At 46.1% G+C, this 18,041-nt stretch overlaps 1 protein-coding gene across 3 annotated transcripts; it reads right to left on the reverse strand.

Annotated features, from left to right (window-relative positions):
• Positions 1-25: 25 nt before the first annotated feature.
• Positions 26-17,675, reverse strand: LOC101061708 (protein kinase C and casein kinase substrate in neurons protein 1). Of its 3 annotated transcripts, none has more exons than XM_003963485.3 (11): positions 17,446-17,675; positions 14,726-14,789; positions 7,794-7,923; positions 5,866-6,022; positions 5,554-5,789; positions 5,297-5,452; positions 4,999-5,174; positions 3,717-3,837; positions 3,530-3,636; positions 3,230-3,426; positions 26-2,656 (listed from the first exon to the last, which is right to left on the reverse strand). In XM_003963485.3, the coding sequence occupies exons 3-11, from the start codon at positions 7,851-7,853 to the stop codon at positions 2,547-2,549; spliced, it is 1,320 nt and encodes a 439-aa protein (XP_003963534.1). In that variant the 5' UTR covers positions 7,854-7,923; positions 14,726-14,789; positions 17,446-17,675; the 3' UTR covers positions 26-2,546. The 3 variants fall into 3 exon arrangements, with proteins under 3 accessions (XP_003963534.1, XP_011600956.1, XP_029689554.1); XM_011602654.2 differs by lacking the exon at positions 17,446-17,675 and adding an exon at positions 17,277-17,408; XM_029833694.1 differs by lacking the exons at positions 14,726-14,789; positions 17,446-17,675 and adding an exon at positions 10,565-10,729.
• Between the last annotated feature and the right edge of the window lie 366 nt (positions 17,676-18,041).

Raw genomic sequence — 18,041 nt, forward strand, 5'->3', positions numbered from 1 at the left:
CAAAAAACACACAGACGCTAACTCGTTTCTTTCTCGCTTCCAACAAACTTGTTTCCCTTTCAAACCAATATTGGAATATTGACACATCACAACAAATTCAAGTCGGGTTTGTCGTTACTATGGTCATTATTAATCTGTGATCAGAATCATCTTTATGCATATTTAAATGAACTTTCTGTTACATCAAGATGAACAGGCACTACACCAGTTAGGAGATAGAAGTACATCACTAACTATATGAACATACATCTTCTAGACCGCTAAGTAAGGGGTTCCACGATAGCTGCAGCCCCCCGTGTGCATAAGGAAGAGATCAACATAAAAAAGCATTTACATGTACATCTTTTTACTGCCTCAACGTGATTAGGTCTCATTTTCAACTCAACACAGTTGTACAGTTACAATAGAATATAATCTTTAAATTACATCATCATATACAAATCTGACAGCGTGGGATAACGTCACGCTTTTATGATACACTGACAATTCCATCGCAATGAAATCCATACGATATGGTATCTATTCATTAATATGCTTTTCATTGCTGTTATTTTAATGAACACATTTACATGTATAACACTACATTTTGTCTTAATAGTCAATCACTTGCATTTTTTTTTAACATTTTATTTTTTGTTACATATACACAACTCATACACACTGATGATGATGACTTTCCCCCCAAAATACTTACCTGGTAATCTGGTTTATGTATTTGAATTTGTGTGTTTTGTTGAGTGGTGAATGCATTTGTCTGTATGTGTGTGTGTGTGTGTTCGTGTGTTTGTGTGTGCATGTGTGTGTATGTTCATGTGAAGAACAGTTTTATTACAGGAGTCCTTTTTGCTATGCTGGACAGCTTACTCTAAGACACAACTTGTTAGCTGGTGATGTGTTTCTCCTCACACGTGAGACCCAAACCTGTCAAATCTTATTCCAGTCCCCAGACCACCTAAACACATCTGCCTGCTAACGGTCCAGGGAGCGTTAAAAACCTTTGGACCAGATCAGAGGTTCAGGTGCAACTTGTGCCTTAACAACATCTGATAAATGCAAATACTGCTGGAAAATTACATCTATGGAGCCGCTTCAGAATGAAAAAGCACCAGGTCACATGATGTGTAAGAGTTTTCCCACATGCAATGCAGCACTGGTGACAAATCCATGCCTGGGGAATGGAGTGCACGTGAAGTTTAGGTGTACTGGGAGGCAGCTACAAGTTGACCATCACTGAAACGGTGTCACATGTATGACGTAATTGCATGGAGAGGAAAAACATGGAATTGATGGCATAGTGTCATTCTTTGGCTCAGCAGGGACACGGGCCACAGAACTAGTGCTATTCGCCGTAGGTAGGGCTGTAAATGACAGTGAAGGTCACGTTTCAACGACACCTTTTCAAGCCCAAAAACCACTTCTACATTCATATCCTGTTAGAGAGGCTATGATCGCCAAAGACCCGTCGCACAGTGACGCGCTGATACGCCTCCATTGGCAACTTGCACTGGAAGAAAAAAGCCCCGGCACAAGCATTGTTCAATACCCTCGTGTTGTACTACAGTGGCGACCTCGGGAAAAACGATCCCATTTTGATCTTTGGGAGTTCATCACCCGTGTTAGAGGACCGAATGACACCTGAATTAATGAACCAAGAATGAAAGCTTCCACAAAAGCTGCATTCTTTCCATTTTGCTGCATTGAGATACATGTGAAAGGGCATGTGATGCAAACAACAAGAAAAAAAACCCTGATATAAACGAAACGCGCAGTATTTATAGCATGATATATCCTTACATCATGACCTTCATGAAAAACAGAACTATGTGATGCCAGAAAGTGAACTCTGCATTTATAGTGTTGCATCAAGTTGTAGCCTGATGGAGGCTGCAGGATTCAGGGAAGTTGCTGCATAGCACATGCTGCTATGCTAGCGCAGAAACAGTTAACACATAGCACTGCACACACTGGAAAGAGGCAGGACCAAATCACAAAGAAAATAACAGAACGGAACAAAATGAAAATAGAGGATACAGTGTGTGGAACGTGAAACAGCATTCCCGATGCTAAGGTGACGACTGGGCACGCACAGCATTAGAAATGCTACACAAAAATCTCATCACACTGTATATACACAATGCAGGACAGAGAAGCTCGTCTGTGCCGCGTGGGTGTCACTGATTATATTATCTTCTCATTTCTCCAGAGTGCAGCAGACTGCAGGTTTAAATAGGCTGCATTATTAAATACAGCAGAGAGAAGCAATGTGTTCCTGCACTGTTCTGATGTCGGGCTGAGTGTGTATATACTGGAATGACTGCTGCTCCTGGTTGTAAATGTGTACAGTGCAGTCCCGCCCCCAACGCTGCATAACACGTATTATACTGATATATTGTCTTTTAGGTTACTAAGTTTTTATTTAGGCAAGACTGCTCGGCGCATCTGTTGGGCAAGGGATGTGTTGCTCTTTAGTCTCTGGCTATGTATGGTGCCATTGGATGGGACAGTTCGAGCGGCCTCCAATGGCATGTCCTTGTCCAGGAATATGTCTAGATCGGCTCAACGTAATTGGCCGGGTACAGTCCCTCCTGCCCGGTGTCCAGACGACCTCTACACCAGCCTTGCTCGTCCTCATCCTCAGTTTTGGTCAGTTCATCTCCTGAGAAAGAGACAGTGCAGCTCGATCAGTAGGGAGGCGGTGCCGATTGTCCTCTAGGACTGTAGCCGTGTGTCCAGAAAAGAGGACACCAGACATGCTGGCTGTGCTGAAGCAGAGCCACTGACAGCAGGGAGTAAATGTTCTGCGTGCCTTCAAATGATTCAAAAGATGTGTTTTTAATTCTAAAAACCCTTAATAAGATTAAAAGTCGAATTAAAAGTGGAACATCGTTTAGGAACCAGGTTGGTAAGTAAACACCAAAGAATTTCCATCATGAATGAATAAAAACTTGAAAAGTTTGTTCGGGAGCTTGAGAGACACCTGAATAGATTCAGCGAACCCGTGCTAAGCTAAATGATAAATGTTATTTCATTTAAGGGAATTCAAAAGAGACTTTCAGCTTTAAACAGCTGCGTTGAGCCTGGAAATGCATATTGAGATTTGATGAGGGGCTATAAATACCTTTAAAAAGGAGCTCTGGGACGCGGGAACAAAAACGCAGAGCTCGTATTACTGAGCCACGAGGAGAGGCGCTGCAGGAAGACAAAAGCCTCCGCCCCCTGTGATAATTACCTGCTTTGAACGAGAGCTCATCCTGCTCCTGGCCTTCATAATCGTACAGGGCGCGGACACGGACCCCTCTCCCAGTGCTGGAATCATCCTCAAATGAATTCCCATTGCCACCGTTTTCATTGCCAGAGTAGGTGGTGGGCTGCTCATCATCGGACCACTCGGTCGAATAAGCCTGGTTTTTATCATAGCTGCTCACACTGGGGGGGGGGGAGAGAAGAGGGAGAGGTCAGAAAAAGGTGGGAAATGGTGCAACCTAGAAGTCTAAGAATTCTTTTATTTCATTGCATCCCTTGAACTGACCTGCTGCGATCACCAGGTGGAGCCACATGGTCGGTGCTCGGAGTGGGTGGGGCTCCGTCTGGCTTCTTCTTCTTTGGGGGAGCGCTGGCCTGGTCTGGGTTGTATTCCTGGGGGGGAGACAGAGAGCGAAATGGGCCGTGAGACTCGCACCTTCTCGTGCTTCTCCCTGAAGGTTCCTGGTTCGTACCTCAAAGGCGGGCCAGTTCATATGCATCCCGGGTCCGTGGTTGTTGCTGAACCACTTCAGATCCTCTTGTGTGTTTGCACCCAAGATTGTGCGCTCCAGTTCTCTGTATATTGTGGCATAGCTGAGGAGAGGAAAGTGGAACAAACAGTGAGGATGAGAGAGCCAGAACAGACCTCGTGTGTCTGTTTGGGGGGGGTACCCACAAGATTCTGGCTTTAGAATGATCCAAAGCAGACTGACAAAGACTCCAGTGTCTCCCTGCGCTTTAAGCCCCCAACAGCACAACAATGTGGCCCAAACCATCCTGAAAATCCTTCCACATATTCTGGATGATGTGGTGATCACACAACAGCCCCCATAACTGAAAAAACCTTTTTGAAGCATCATTTTGGAATGAGTTTGTGTGAAAATACCTGCTATTAAATAGGAAAGAGAAGGTTGCTGCATGTGGACTGCTTCAAGATGAACTTGCTGAATCCATTAAATGGATCCATCAGCTGTATTCGCTATTCTTTTAATTCTGTTTACTAGAGCTTCTGTCAGTAAATAAGTTCATTCTAATTTATTTATTCTGAGCAAAAGCGCTGACAAAGGTTCTGGGAGCGACTGAGAAAGACAGCAGTGGCGACAGGGAAATGTATCCAGGCCAGCATAAATGATGGAGCTGAAAATTCTTTACAGTGGCGGGGCGCTTCAACCATGGCAACCAGATTGAATAACCCCTTATGAAATAAACATGCTAACAATACACCGCGCAGTCACGCTGATGGAGATTCAGTTCGACCGAAACGCCATTGAATGAATCACCAATTATTAGCTGCCACGAGCCTTGAGGCTGATTAACTGGCGACGCCAGTTAGCAAAATGCTAAAAGCTAAAATGCTGATTTCTGGATGCACTCCGGTGATTTCTAAATGTTCCTTCCGTGAGGGTACAAAGGCTTGAGACATGAATATAAATGGAGTGGAAGCGAAACCGAATGTTCTGTTAATGCAGGGCAGAGAGGATAAGTGGATTAGGTAATGTGGGACACAGGTTGGACCGTCTTAGTCGAAGCACATTTTAATTGATGGCTTCAAAGGCCATTTCCAGCGCAGGACTTTTACTTGAGAAAGATATTTCAGTGCTCACGTTACTGATTCATCAAAGATGTATTTACTGAAGTCCAGAGAGGAGGTTTGGATCTTTTAGATCTCCAAAAGAGAATCTGCCTTTGGTCTGAGATGCAGAACCAGCATCTGTCTGAGACATAAATTAAACCCGCAGAGGTAACACGTCTAACCTTTGGTTCTCTGTGAGGTTAAGATGGCGTTTAATGTCCAGCAGGGCTTCCTTGAGGAAGGTCAGCCTCTTGACTTCATGCTGCTGGCACTGATCAAACACCTGCTCCATGCTCTCCGTGTACTGAGGGGTGCATTTATTCAGCTCCTCCAGAGACTTCTCATATTTTTCTTTAGCCTGAAACGGGAAAAACACACAGAGAAACCTCAGGAACCACATCTTATCAACTGTTCTTTATATTAAAAATACAGTTGGTTACTCATCCATCAGGAGCCTGATAGGACACCAGACCTTCTCACCTTCTGTGCATCCTGTTTGCATTTGTCCACTTTCTCGTGGAGTTTCTTCTGCTGGTCTGGCGTGACAGAAGCCTCAGTCTTGCCATTGGCCTCTCTGGTTGCAGCCAACTTCTCCTCCTTGCAGGCCATGTGGTAGGTTTTTTTGGCTGCCTCCATCTGCGCACCCAAGCACAAACAGCATTTCCAATCAGATGAGGAAGAAATGGCGGAGCTGCAGCTCATTTACTTCATGCAAGACCGTGCAGATCTTCTCTCACCTCCTTCGTCTTTTTGGCCCAAGGCTTCTGGGCCTTTTTGAAGCCCTCCTCGGCCTCCTTGGCCTCTTTGAAACCTCCAATCATTTGCTTGTGATATGCTTCCTTCTGCCAGTTCTTCACCTTCTCGACATCATCGTTCAGCAGGCCGTTCTTCACCTCCTGGTGCAGCTCGCTCACCTTCTCTGCCTCGGTCATCACCGCCAACCAGGCTCGCTCCACAGAGCCGTACTGTGGGCCTGGTGACAAAAAGATCATGTGAAGCCTCCAACAGATCCACTAACTCTGTGGACCACTCTGATCCTAAAATCTGACCCTTCTCGATGAGCTGCCTCCACCTCTTGGACCAGGTGGTCAGCTGGTCCCCGTAAGCCTTTTCTATCTTGGCACGTTCCTGCAGGCAGCCCATGAGATCGTTGCAGAGCCGATGGCCGTCGTCAAATCTCTTGACGACGCGCTTGTAGTGCCCCACCTGGGAACAGAGAGCCAAACAGCCTGAAGCAGCAACGCCGCCCTTTACATGCAGCACAGAGGAAACCCGGTGCTGCCCATCCGAGCAAAACAATTCAAAATGTGCACGACGGCTAGGGTGTTTACGCAATCATGTAAATTATCATTATTATTTATTAATATTACAACATAAAACCATTTGGACAGGCCATTTTTATTACAGCACTTATTTTGAAGGGTCACAGTGTCTCTCAGTATCTCCTTGCTAATTAGCAATTAAAAGCAAGAAGCATCATGGTGTGTGATATTTAAGTTGAATTCTTTATTTGCTGTCATTTAGATCTTCTTATTTATACATAAGGAAAAGATGTTGTTTGATTTCTTTTAACACCCTTTTATGCCCTCCCATCCATGATTTAATCCTGAAAAAGGTTACATTCGTCTTTAAATAAATGGCAGGGGCGCACATGAAACGGCCCATTTTCTGGGCACCCTGACCAAAACGGCACAGATCAGAGCTAACGCTGATTTTCTGGCAGCGTAATTTTGCTGCAGTTTTCCTCGGATCTGGCCACCTTAAGCGAGGCGTCCTTAAAAAAGTCTGTCGTGTCTCCGCCTCTTCGGTGCCTACAGGGGGCGTGAGCTCATGGTGCATGATGAAGAGGAGGCAATGGGGGAGGGGCGGATGGGAGATTGCTCGTGCCTGTGCATGTGTAGTTATGCAATGACGTGCACGTATTTGTGTGTGTGTGTGTAGCCACTTTAATCCTCTTGAGTGGTGTAATGCAGTCGGATTCTGAGGGAGAGACCGAAATACATAGCAACCCAGGAATGTGCACAGGCAGTAACTATACACATCCATTCATACACACCGTCACACACAGATCCTCCTCATGCATGGAGCGCTTATCTGCTGTGCTCACGTGGCCGCAGGGGCTGCGCTGTGATTGGCTCCGAGGCCAGCACGCACGGCTGCTTTTCCCTGATAGAGCTGCAGGGATGCATTAGGACAGGTGTGCGCAACGGCATGAGTTGTGGCGTGCGAGACGGTTTGCCGAGTCACACCAAAAACAACACGCGGGTGGGCCGCTTGCACGTGCAAACGCACCAAGCCTCCAGTATTTGCACCGTATTTTCTAACCCTTCTAACCTAACCCGTGCGGTTTGTGTGTTTGCGGCTCTGGAGAGGTTGTACGGATCCTACAGGCAGGTGCATGTGATGAAAGGCCCCGGACGAGCTGATGACTGAAGCTCTTTGTCTGAGTCGAGGAGCCACAGCACAAAGAAGACTCTGTACTGAGGGAATTAATTAACGCTAACTTTGTAAACACACACACAAACACAGAAAGGTTCTCAGCACAGCACAACTGTGGACAGACAGAGTTGGCTTGATCTTTTATAGGTCTTTAATACCTTTGTTGTCTGGGTCCACATATTGAAAGCTATTATTGATGAGGAAGTTTGTTTTTTTGGTGAAGTCTCTCCACTTGTTTTTACTCCCTCATATCCACAGTGTTGCATATAAAACCAGTACTAGTCACAGTATTTAATAACCCCCCCCCCCCCCAGTGCAGACATTGCAACATATTCGGACAGAAGGATCCTGACTCAGGACACGTCTGAGCCGGTTCCTCACAAGGGACGGACGTTTTGCCTTCAACACCTGCAGCCTCTGAGGCTTGTCTTGGGAAATCTAAGTGAAAATGTTCACGCTTTCGGGGTGGGAACAGTGCAAATCAAAGAGGGGAAAGGGTTCCCAGCGTGGGAGAGCGGCCACGACGGTGCGTCTGTACCTCCCAGAAGCTGTCCATGGTGTCGTCAGCACCTGCAGTTTCATCGTAGGAGCCAGACATTTTCCTGGTTGCGATGAAGCACTTGAACGTCTAAAGCTGTCCTCTGCAGTAGGGCTGGGTACCTAAAGCACTGCAGGAGACAGAGAGATGGACATCAGACACCCTGTGAGACAAAAGCAGACAGAACGCAGCGTAGCGCCAGCAGGCTTACGGCCTATCGCCTGCATCTGCGCCAGGAATCCAAAATGCAATGTGACAATTTCCGTCGGCGAGCGCAGGTTTCTATTTGAGACCTTTATCATGGTAATGGAGAAAAAATAGGCCCCTCTGCTGCTTCCACCACCATGCCCCGAGGAAGGAGAAGGGGCATCTTATATCGGCGTGTCCTAGAAAAAGATATCAGATGGAGGGTCGGAGCGTCTCAGCTCTGACCCTGAATTGTCCCACAGTGCTGACGCTCCTTCCTCTGACAGGAAGCATGTGAGACCCAGATTGTGTAGCAGAGACATCTGATCATGCCTTCTTTTGGTTGGTTCTGTCTGTTTTGGGCTTATCAATCTTACACTGTTATTATATCAAATAGTTTATTCACTAACGCACAAAAATGAACAAATAGAAGTGTTAAATCACAGTTACAACAGGAAAACCACAGTGAAATGTAATCAATAATTCTACTGTTATAGCTTTGGAAATCCTCTGATAAATATTTTTGATTGGTTGTTATGTTGTGAGGGCTAAATAATTCTGTCTTTGCCAGATTTCCGGAGTTTTGGGTGATTTGTATTTATTTCAGCTGGTCGATATTTTCTCCATCACAACTATCCTTCACTCCCCTTTCAATGTAATTTAAATATAACAGCATCTGCGAGTCCTAAAAACCGACACATACGGGTGAAATTTCTGGTTAGATTTGAGGTTTTGATACTAAGATACTGGAGACAAGTTTAAACTTTGACTCGGTTTTTACCTCCAAATGTGATGTTATTCACTATTTCCCATGATCCTCCATCACAACTAAAACAGGCCTGATGCTTTCTACACAGGCTTTTCTCGACAGCGACCTCTTCTCTTTTTAAAAATAATCATCTTCCCGACTGTTGGACATGTAAATAGAGCTTTATTAAGGCATACCCTGTAAGATGGGTTATTTCTGGGAGAACGGTCCGGGTTAAGTGTGAATAGAGGTCAGATGAATCAGAATATGGGATAAATTTGCACGCCCAGCTGCACCAGAGGAAAGAGTTTGCTCTGGTTTTGCAGCACCCTTTGTGCTTCATCCTTCAACTGTCAAGTGCCCATTTATTTCTGCGACATCCCTCATCCCTGGAATGACTCACCGAAATGATGGACGACCTGAGCTGAACACACTTCACTTTTCTTAAACGGCTCAATTTAATGATGCAATTGTCCTTAAACCCAAGATTGGTACACGGAGGAAAGGCACTTTTAGCTGCAGCTCCCAGCACAGTTTGACCAGCTCTGATGAAGTCACACCCACCTTTGTGTTGCTTCTAAACTGACTTTACATACTGACCCTCACGTGCACAACCATCCCTGAGAAAAGCTAAAAAAAAAAAGCACAATCATGTTTGTTTTAAATTGTTGCTTGAAGTATAATTTAATAGTCACAAAACAAAATGACCTTGCTTGCAATGAATCCACTCACGTTTGTAGTGCTAAGAAAGCGAAGGAGCCACTGAGCTGAATGGCACCAACCATTAAGTGGACTACACTACCCAGCTGTGCATGTATTAACTTTTTTTTCCCGAAACATTTAATATTAAATGGTTAGTACAGTGGACAAAGTGGACCAAAGCACACTAATAACTATATGATCTCCAAGAGTTAGTTTGTCTTAAACATAGATTTGACCTGTGGTAGAACCTCAGACCTTTATCATCATGGAACAATCAGTAAGTTCTTTTGTAAAGATATCAACATGATTTCTGTTTTACAATAAAATGCTGTGTTTGCTGTGATGCTCACTACTCAGTGTCTAACAAGTAAAGCAAATATACATGAAAACTATTCAGCGTGACTCTTTGAGGGGGCTTATCGGTCTGGATTACAATGGTGCTTCGTTAGAGACGACTGCAGGGGATTGGTTATTATTGGGAGAGCTGGAAGAGAAATGATAGGACATGTAAATCTCTCCTGGTGCGACATTTATGTCAAGTCAAAGCTCCGTTTCATCCTAACAAGTCTGTTCAGAGGCCAGAACGCAAATGTCTGCAACAAAGAAAGACCATCGCACCATCCAACTGCCCAACAGTCCTCCAATCAGCTTCTGCGTCAGTGACATCAGCACCTTCAGTCACAGAAAGGCACATTAAGCTGCGGCACAGCGCCAAAACCGCAACTCATAACACAACTGAAGTGTCCAAAAGCTCATAGATACTCTCTGCATAAGAACGGGAGCTCAGATTAGCAAGTAAGAGGACACACTCTTCATTCTGGACAAATCTGATACAAATATGTGCAAGGCAAATATGGAAAAATCATACAAACAATTATGACGGTGGACAGAGTATGAAAACAGATTAGGCTGATTAGATTAGAATCCGGTTTGGTCAAACTTATTGGCTTGCTCATCACAGTCGACACATCTTTCTTTTTCTAAATAAAGTAGTCAAGTCTCAGAAAAGGTACATTTATACTGTCGTATAAAAATAAAAATGCCTTTTGGGAGTCTGTGGAAACGCTGTAGCTGAAACAAGGATTCAACACTCGCTTTTGCAGCAGCAACTTCTTCCCAGCAACATTTTTCTTACCATAGTTGTGTCCATCGTTGGGAAAGAAGAGAGAGAAAAAAATCCAAGCCAAAGTCTGAAACAGGTTCTTTACTGGTTCATTGAAGGTTTGATGTTTTGTTGCAGACGCTGTTTTCGCAGCGCCGGGCAAAGTGAACCCAGAGAGGAGGATAAGTCTGACCAAAGCAGCGTGTCTCAGAGGCTGAGGATAATCCTGCAGCGTGTCACTTGAATAGATTTAGAGGGGGAGGGTTCTGTAGCCAGGAAGGGGAGCAAATATGCAGCCGGGGGCCGAGGACAGTGAAAACAGAGGTGGACCTGGTGGGACGGCTGGTCCTCTCCACAGGGATGAGTCTTGGGGACAATGATGGAGGCCTGAGACAGAGCTCACGTCATCATAAACACAAGAGGACGCTCTGATCCGGGTTAGACAATATTACTGCTGCAGCCGCTTGCTGCTCTGAATGGGAACCACAACAAACATCTAAGCTTGTTACAGTAAGAAGATTTCAGAGAGATGAACTAACTTTACACCAGCGCACTAACCGAGCTTTCTGTCCTGATTAGAGACAAAAGTGCTGACCCCAAGATCCTTCACTCCCCTTTCAATGTAATTTAAATATAACAGCATCTGCGCGTCCTAAAAACCGACACAAACGGGTGAAATTGCGAGGTTTTGATATTAACTTTGACTTGGTTTTTACCTCCAAATGTGATGTTATTCACTATTTCCCATGATCCTCTGCTACTTCAACACCCTCTATAGGGTAAACAACTTTAATATAAGGTTCTTTGATTTTTGGATCGATTTCAGTTGGCGGAAGACGAGTATGATGGGACCAAGACAGAGACTTTGGAGCTCAGGGGACTCTGGGGACTCGCTGGGATGGCCGGACTGTTTCTGACTGGAATACAGAGAGAAGCAGCTGAACATCAGGACAGAGATGTGATTCATCTCCTGGTGCAGGACAGAACAAACACGCTGCTGGATGTTGCCGGGAGACAGGACTCGCCTTGTGCAGACTTCACACACGCCACAACAGCGGAGCAGGTCACATGACTCACGGGTTAGACAGGAGCAGGAAGGCAGGAGCAGCCCGTCCACTGGAGAGAGCCTCAGAGTCGAGTCTGGGTGGATCCTGAACCGAAAGAGCTACCATTTAGCAACCACAGCTAAATGAAAAGATGGCGCGGCGGCTGACAGGCAGTAAAGAAACGTGAGATTGGGGGGGGGGGGGGGGGGGGTTGCGCTGGTGTTGGATTTATCATTAGAACATGTGAGGCTGCCTCGCTGCTCACTGAGGCAAATATGAACTGACGCGTCGATCCCGATGAGGAGTCTGCAACAGAATTCAGGGCACAACGGCCGCCATTAGCGCGCTCCTCCAGCAGCGAACTCCTGTCCAGCCATCAGGAGACAGATCCCACCTGCGAACGTGCTTTTCCTTCTATTTAAGAAGCTGTTTTATGATCAAAACTAGTCACAAACCATACCGGCAGGAATCGTTTTTGCCCTTTAGGATGAGAACCAGTCGACAAGAGGTGGATTTAGGGTTCTGCATGGTCATCAGTCAAGGCCAAACAGCGACGAAGACATCTCGAACCTTAATGAGTCTGTCTATACTACAGTTGTTGCTGCTAAATTCATCACTTTCAGCCTCACAGTTCAGCATCGCCGGAGCTGACATCTTAAATCTACATGCTTGAGACCGAATCACAGGCTGAGCTGTAGTCTTTTCATTTTTCATTTTCATTCTATGGCGTGAGTCAGCCAGATGAGCGGCTGCTCCCAGAGCAGCCGAGCACATGATAACTCATTACTGGTGAGATGTAAACACAACAAAATAAAGCAGCATCTTGTCTGATTTCTGCTGATCTCCTGCTGCTGAGGGTCAAAGGTCATTGCATGTGTTGAAGGAGGTGCCCCAACGTTCAATGTTTCACCCATTAACTACAGTTACTTTATGGAATTGAGCACAATGCTACTGATTAAAAGCAGTAACACGTGGATGTGGTGAAGCGCTGGTAGTCAATTAAACCAGTCACGTGTCTTTAAAATGAAAACATTAGATATAGGGTGAATTAAATCCGAAGCAATGTTCAACAAAGCAGCCAAACATTTGAGTTCATACATAAAACCCACATCCTCACAGAGCCAGTAACACTGCAGTAAGAACCATCGACCACAGAGCATTAAATTCTACCTTCCTATAGTGCTAATTAAGCACTGAGGCTACTGGATCGTTTAAATATTAATGACATTTTAAACCCTCCATCACGCAGCCTCAACCAGCCATCTTGTGTTTTTTTTACTGGTCAGGGTTCAGTGAGCATCATACAGAGTCAGTAGATGTTAGCATCTGTCACCATATTAGCATGCTAACAATCATTTCCTGGCTTTTGAACTACTGTTGAACCATAGCTTGCATGAATCATGAGTCATGGAACTGCACTGTCTGTGGTGAAAGGTACCATTGCTAGACCAAATAATTACATTTTCCACTATTTATTTCCCATAATTCATGTAAGGAAGGCTAATTGTAAGGCCGTATTGGAGCAGATCTGCTCGGCAAACCCTATAAAAACAAATAGTGTAGAGTAAACACAAGGAATGCGGCTGTTAAGAAAAGCAGAGGAATGCACCACCCATAAACAAACACCCACCCACCCCCACCTTAACAACCCACCACCACCCCAGACTGCTCACAGCACTGCTGCAGTGGTTACATAACTATTGACTCTCGCCACAAGCCTCCCGGTGACAGTGTGGTGACAGGGGGAATCAAAAAGTGGCTGGGGGAGAGCAAAGAGAGAGCGAGAGAGAGAGAGAGAGAGAGAGAGAGAGAGAGAGAGAGAGAAGAGCAGAGGAGAGAGGGGTGAGATTAATGTGATGGAGGTGATGAAGGACTGAAGCTGTGAGATGGGGGAGACCAGATGCAGGCTCTGCTTTCAGCCTGGTGTTCCGCTCTCATGTTGTGGGAGAAATGCTGCCGTCTTATCGTTTAACAGCCCAATGCTGCTCTGAATACTGATGGGCTACCTTCAAACGCACAGCCTGTGCATGTGTGAGGACTGAGGAGTGGGAGGCGCCGCTCACCAGATTATTTCAGCTGAACATCAATTAAAACCATTAAAGCATCTTCAACAACACTGCTGGAGATTACCTTCCACCAGGAGCTGGTAAAACCATTTATCTGCACATAGCAACCAGGATCATGGCCGCACAACTATTTAAACCTCCTCCTCAGAGGTGGTGGCTGCAAATGTATTCATCATATTGAGTCCTGTAGATGCCCACGATTGAAAAGATGAGGCGAAGTTGCACTGTGAGTTGGCGCGTTAGCCGTGTTTACTTGATTCGGCTCTGACAACACTGCCAGTTTGTTTGGCGAGTGAGTGATGAACACGGTTTATTAGGAGTCAAACTGATGCTGGTGGTGGTTAAATAAAGAGGACGGAAAATAAACACGTCTGATATAAACTATTCAAGTTGGCTGAATATCCTGAGAGCATAATGGAGCCGTGCACATCGGGGAGGACGACTCTCCCAGCTGGCACGAGGAGGCAACTGCAATCGAAGCTGGAAAATCACCCGTCTTTATACCGTAGACTCCTACAATGAACCTGTTTTGGGTAAAAGCAACCAAAAAAATGGAACGCCGTGGCGCTCCGATGAGGCTCCCTGACAGCAGGTTGTGCTCATCAAACAGCCGCCTCACCCCCCCCGCAGCAGCGCTCTTGTGTCATCCTATCTAGAGAACAGAGAGATCAAGTCTGGGAATCAATAATCTCTCCTGGGCTATCATTTTTTTTGGCCTCCCAGTGGGACAGCAAAGGCAACCTTACACTCTGACGCATCTTCGCTCAAAACAACGGGGAAGAGGTGAATTGTAAAAGGATACCCAGTTAGATCAGCAGATAGGAGCCACACCTCTCTACATCTGGAAGTACAGAAACCTTTAGAAAGGCTGATTAAACTCAGTGTTATCAAGCTTGAAATGAGCTCCGGTTAGCATCAAACTGGCGCAGTTCATGAAATATTAAGGCCTCCGACAAAGGCTTATTCATTAACTCGTGTCATGTGTTTGGAATTCTGAAGGGTCCTCCAGTAGCTCCCTGTCTTCCTGTCGGACCGCCAGTAAACAGAGTAAACAAGAGCAAGAACAAACAGATGCAACTCACCTCACCGGGAGGTCAGCTTTCCATAAACCTCAGAGTCGGCTGTTGTTCCCCTGCAGGAGATCACCTGTGCAAAGGAAAGAGAGGGGGGGTGGGGGGGGGGGGGGGGGGGGGGGTCAGACCCAAGATGCTGCAGATAAGAAACATTTTAGGTTTCAGTCAATTTTGGAATTATTGTGGGAATTAGAAAGAAACTCCCAGAATTTGAAAGGTTTCTGCTGTCATACCGAGTTCGAACAACATGCCGCCCACACAAAAAGCAGAATTTAATGCAAACACCTCACCCACACCACGCGAGCGAGTGCCACGCAGGCAAAACGCTAAGCTAACGGGTTTTCAGGGAACATTTGATTTCACTTCAGCCCAATTTGTTTCCACCTAACAAACGCACCCACCGTCGCCCTGACATGAGCACACACCGCTGCTATTCCAGATGCTCACAAAAACACACAGACATCAGCAGTTTGAGGTAGTTTGGGGGCAAATTCCCTGGTGTTCCAGCCTAGTGGTTGAAACAATAAGCAACCTGAAGCTGCCTCAGAACTGGAACAAAAGTCTCCAACACCCAGTGAGGTTGAGGTTCCCCAGCTCCGTATTGATAGATGAAGAAGTGAGGCTCCTGACCCTCTGTTCCAATGTTGCCTTCTCCGTTCTACATCTCTTTCACGCCTTGTCACACGCCACTATCTCCTGCTGTAACAAAGCAACAGCAGCGTTTAACCCGTTCATCCACAGTGGCGGCGGGGACGGGGCCGAAGCGGCGCCGCTGCTTCACACGTTATCTCCTCCTCCTCACACCTGAGGCGTCAGGACCACCCGGCGAACTGAAGACCGACAATATAACAAGGCAACACTGAAGGTCACTCCGATGTGCAACCAGCACGTTGCCAAAAAAAGGCCAAAGTAGCAAATATCTAAAAGTATAAGCAAAACATGCACCATGTAGTTTAGTATAAAAATGGGACATTTCAGTAGCACAGAATGGAAACTATAAATACTTATGAGTGAATAAACAGTCGCATAATTCATCCGTATGTTGCGGTTGAAGACATTACCTGTGGGAGGGAAAACCTGACCAGTGTTTCAAGAGCTAAATTGAATGTTTCACCCTCCCTCATTAGCTCGTGATAATCCTTTGAAAGTTAATGTGGACGAGGCTCGGAAGTGACCAAATAGTTGCTGGCTTTGGCTGCACGAGCACCGGATGCTCTGCAGTTAATGCCGTCTGCAAATGTTTTCATCAAAAACGAAACTCTCAAGTGGAATAAAAACCACTTTAAACTGGAAACTATTTCACCACAGGGAAATGAACAGTAGTAAAAACACATTTACAGAAACCAGAGTCTGATGCAATAGTCACATCACATCACATCAACAACACCACAGATTTCTTTTTAAATGACAGATAGATAGATAGATAGATAGATAGATAGATAGATAGATAGATAGATAGATAGATAGATAGATAGATAGATAGATAGCTGTGGTACTCTTCAGCTCCTCCTTTGGGCATCATAATTAGATCTACTAACCCCCACCCCCATGACAGTATCATCATCATCATCACCATCCTCCTCTCATCTCTCTGCCTCTGTCATCCTCTCTTGAGGGCACCTTGGCTGTTGGCAGGGGCCGTCCAGCGAACAGAGGTTTCAGCACCGCGGACAGCTCCACAACAACCCGCCTGTCATCCCCACGGTGAAGGGCTGCGGGCTGTGATGGGTTAAAGGCCGCTGGTTGTGTGGTAAATACCAGTAAAGGACCCTGGGATCATCTCTGCTGGTGTATAGGTAACAGCCCGGGGATCTACTGTAGAAGGCACAAACGCTGGAGCTCCTGGATGCCTTACAGCAGATTTAATGAATGATTAAAAGACCACATGCACCTAATCCCGTGTAGGGAGCAGGACGCCCCTCCTCTGTGCACGGTGCCGATGGACAGCCGGAGAGGAAAAACAATGACGCGATGCTTGGCTCCTCGCTGTGCTGTGTGACCACCAATTACATAACGTCAGAGCGCAGCGCTCTCATTAACATTCCGAGAAATCATCTGATAGACACACAAACGGTGCATTTTATTACGGAACACAAATCACGCCGCTAAATAACAATCAACGCATCGTTGGTGGAGCCTCGCTGCCATATCTTTGGCGTATAAGGCACAAACGTGAACCGTGACCGTCTCCACTAACAACAGCCATGATGTGGAATCAACCACGTCTAAATGTAACATTCATGGAGATAAACACAATGAAACCTTTAGAAACCTATAGGTCGAATCTGCTCATTCCGGCCCATCGAAGGGGGCTGCCTGGTAAAAACAACAGCTTCCCTCCTTCGTGGGATTGTAAATATCTGCATTTGTACCAAACGACCCATTAAGGAGATCACAATTCAGCTGAAGAGGGATGCCCGGGATGACAATCCAAAATGATGCAAGAAGGTCCCATTCACCCTTGACGAGGTGCAAAACAACAGAACATCACCTAAACGACGCAAACACAACCCGACGTTGATGCAGCAGCGATGTTGCAACGGACCCGCAGCGTTTTTACCTCGGAGCCGCGACGGAGACAGACTGAGACATAATTCACACGACTGGAGAAGGATGCGAGATGTCCCCCCTATCCGCGCTTCGCCCTTCGCTGGAGAAGGATGCTCAGCCTCCCTGTGCAGCAACGTGGCACCGCCGCCGAACGCGAGCACATAAACAAGCGCACTTACCATGAGACGACGCCTGCGGCTGAGGTGCACCACAACTCGACGGCCTCTGCCGCAAATGATTCGGTATTCTCCCCTTGCAGTGTCAGAAGGTGACCCTGCGTCCTGTGCCAGACTCTGCATCCACTCCGTCACGATGCGCGCAGCGAGGGGGAGCTCCACGGCACAGGCGCGCGTCCTGGGGGGTGGGGGTGGCCCAGCGGCTTCCTTTTAATGGAGGACAGAATTAGGCTGTAAAAAAATGAATAAAAAAAAAACAAGTCTGAAACGGGAGGGAGGAGAAAATCAGTTTCCAAGTCTACATGAACTGTCGTAGGTGTGATAGATGATGCTAATGGGGCCCTTTTTGGCTTTGAAGTACCATTAAAGTTTCACAGGCGTCAACTCTAGATAACATAAATTATTTCTGAGGATAAAAATGTAATTTCTTTCCAAATATAATGTATTATTTTGATTTAGAGTTTGTAAGGGGGAGCGCCCTATTGTTACTTCTTAATACATTTCTTAACCAATCACAAGCGAGGACTGGTGAGGGGGCGGTACGACTCGGCCTGTCAATCACGCCCACATCACAGTGCACTGCAGGGGAGGCAGGCTGA

This window comes from Takifugu rubripes, chromosome 3 (genome assembly GCF_901000725.2).
Source record: "Takifugu rubripes chromosome 3, fTakRub1.2, whole genome shotgun sequence".
In the NCBI taxonomy this organism is placed as follows: domain Eukaryota; kingdom Metazoa; phylum Chordata; class Actinopteri; order Tetraodontiformes; family Tetraodontidae; genus Takifugu; species Takifugu rubripes.

Bases quoted from the DNA above. Each gene is read 5' to 3' on its own strand.
- LOC101061708 (XM_003963485.3), bottom strand. From the start codon at position 7,853: ATGTCTGGCTCCTACGATGAAACTGCAGGTGCTGACGACACCATGGAC. The intron at 3,838-4,998 runs GTTAGACGTGTT...TCCTCTCCTCAG, and splicing joins AACCTCACAGAGAACCAAAG to CTATGCCACAATATACAGAG. The intron at 3,637-3,716 runs GTACGAACCAGG...TCTCCCCCCCAG, and splicing joins TGAACTGGCCCGCCTTTGAG to GAATACAACCCAGACCAGGC.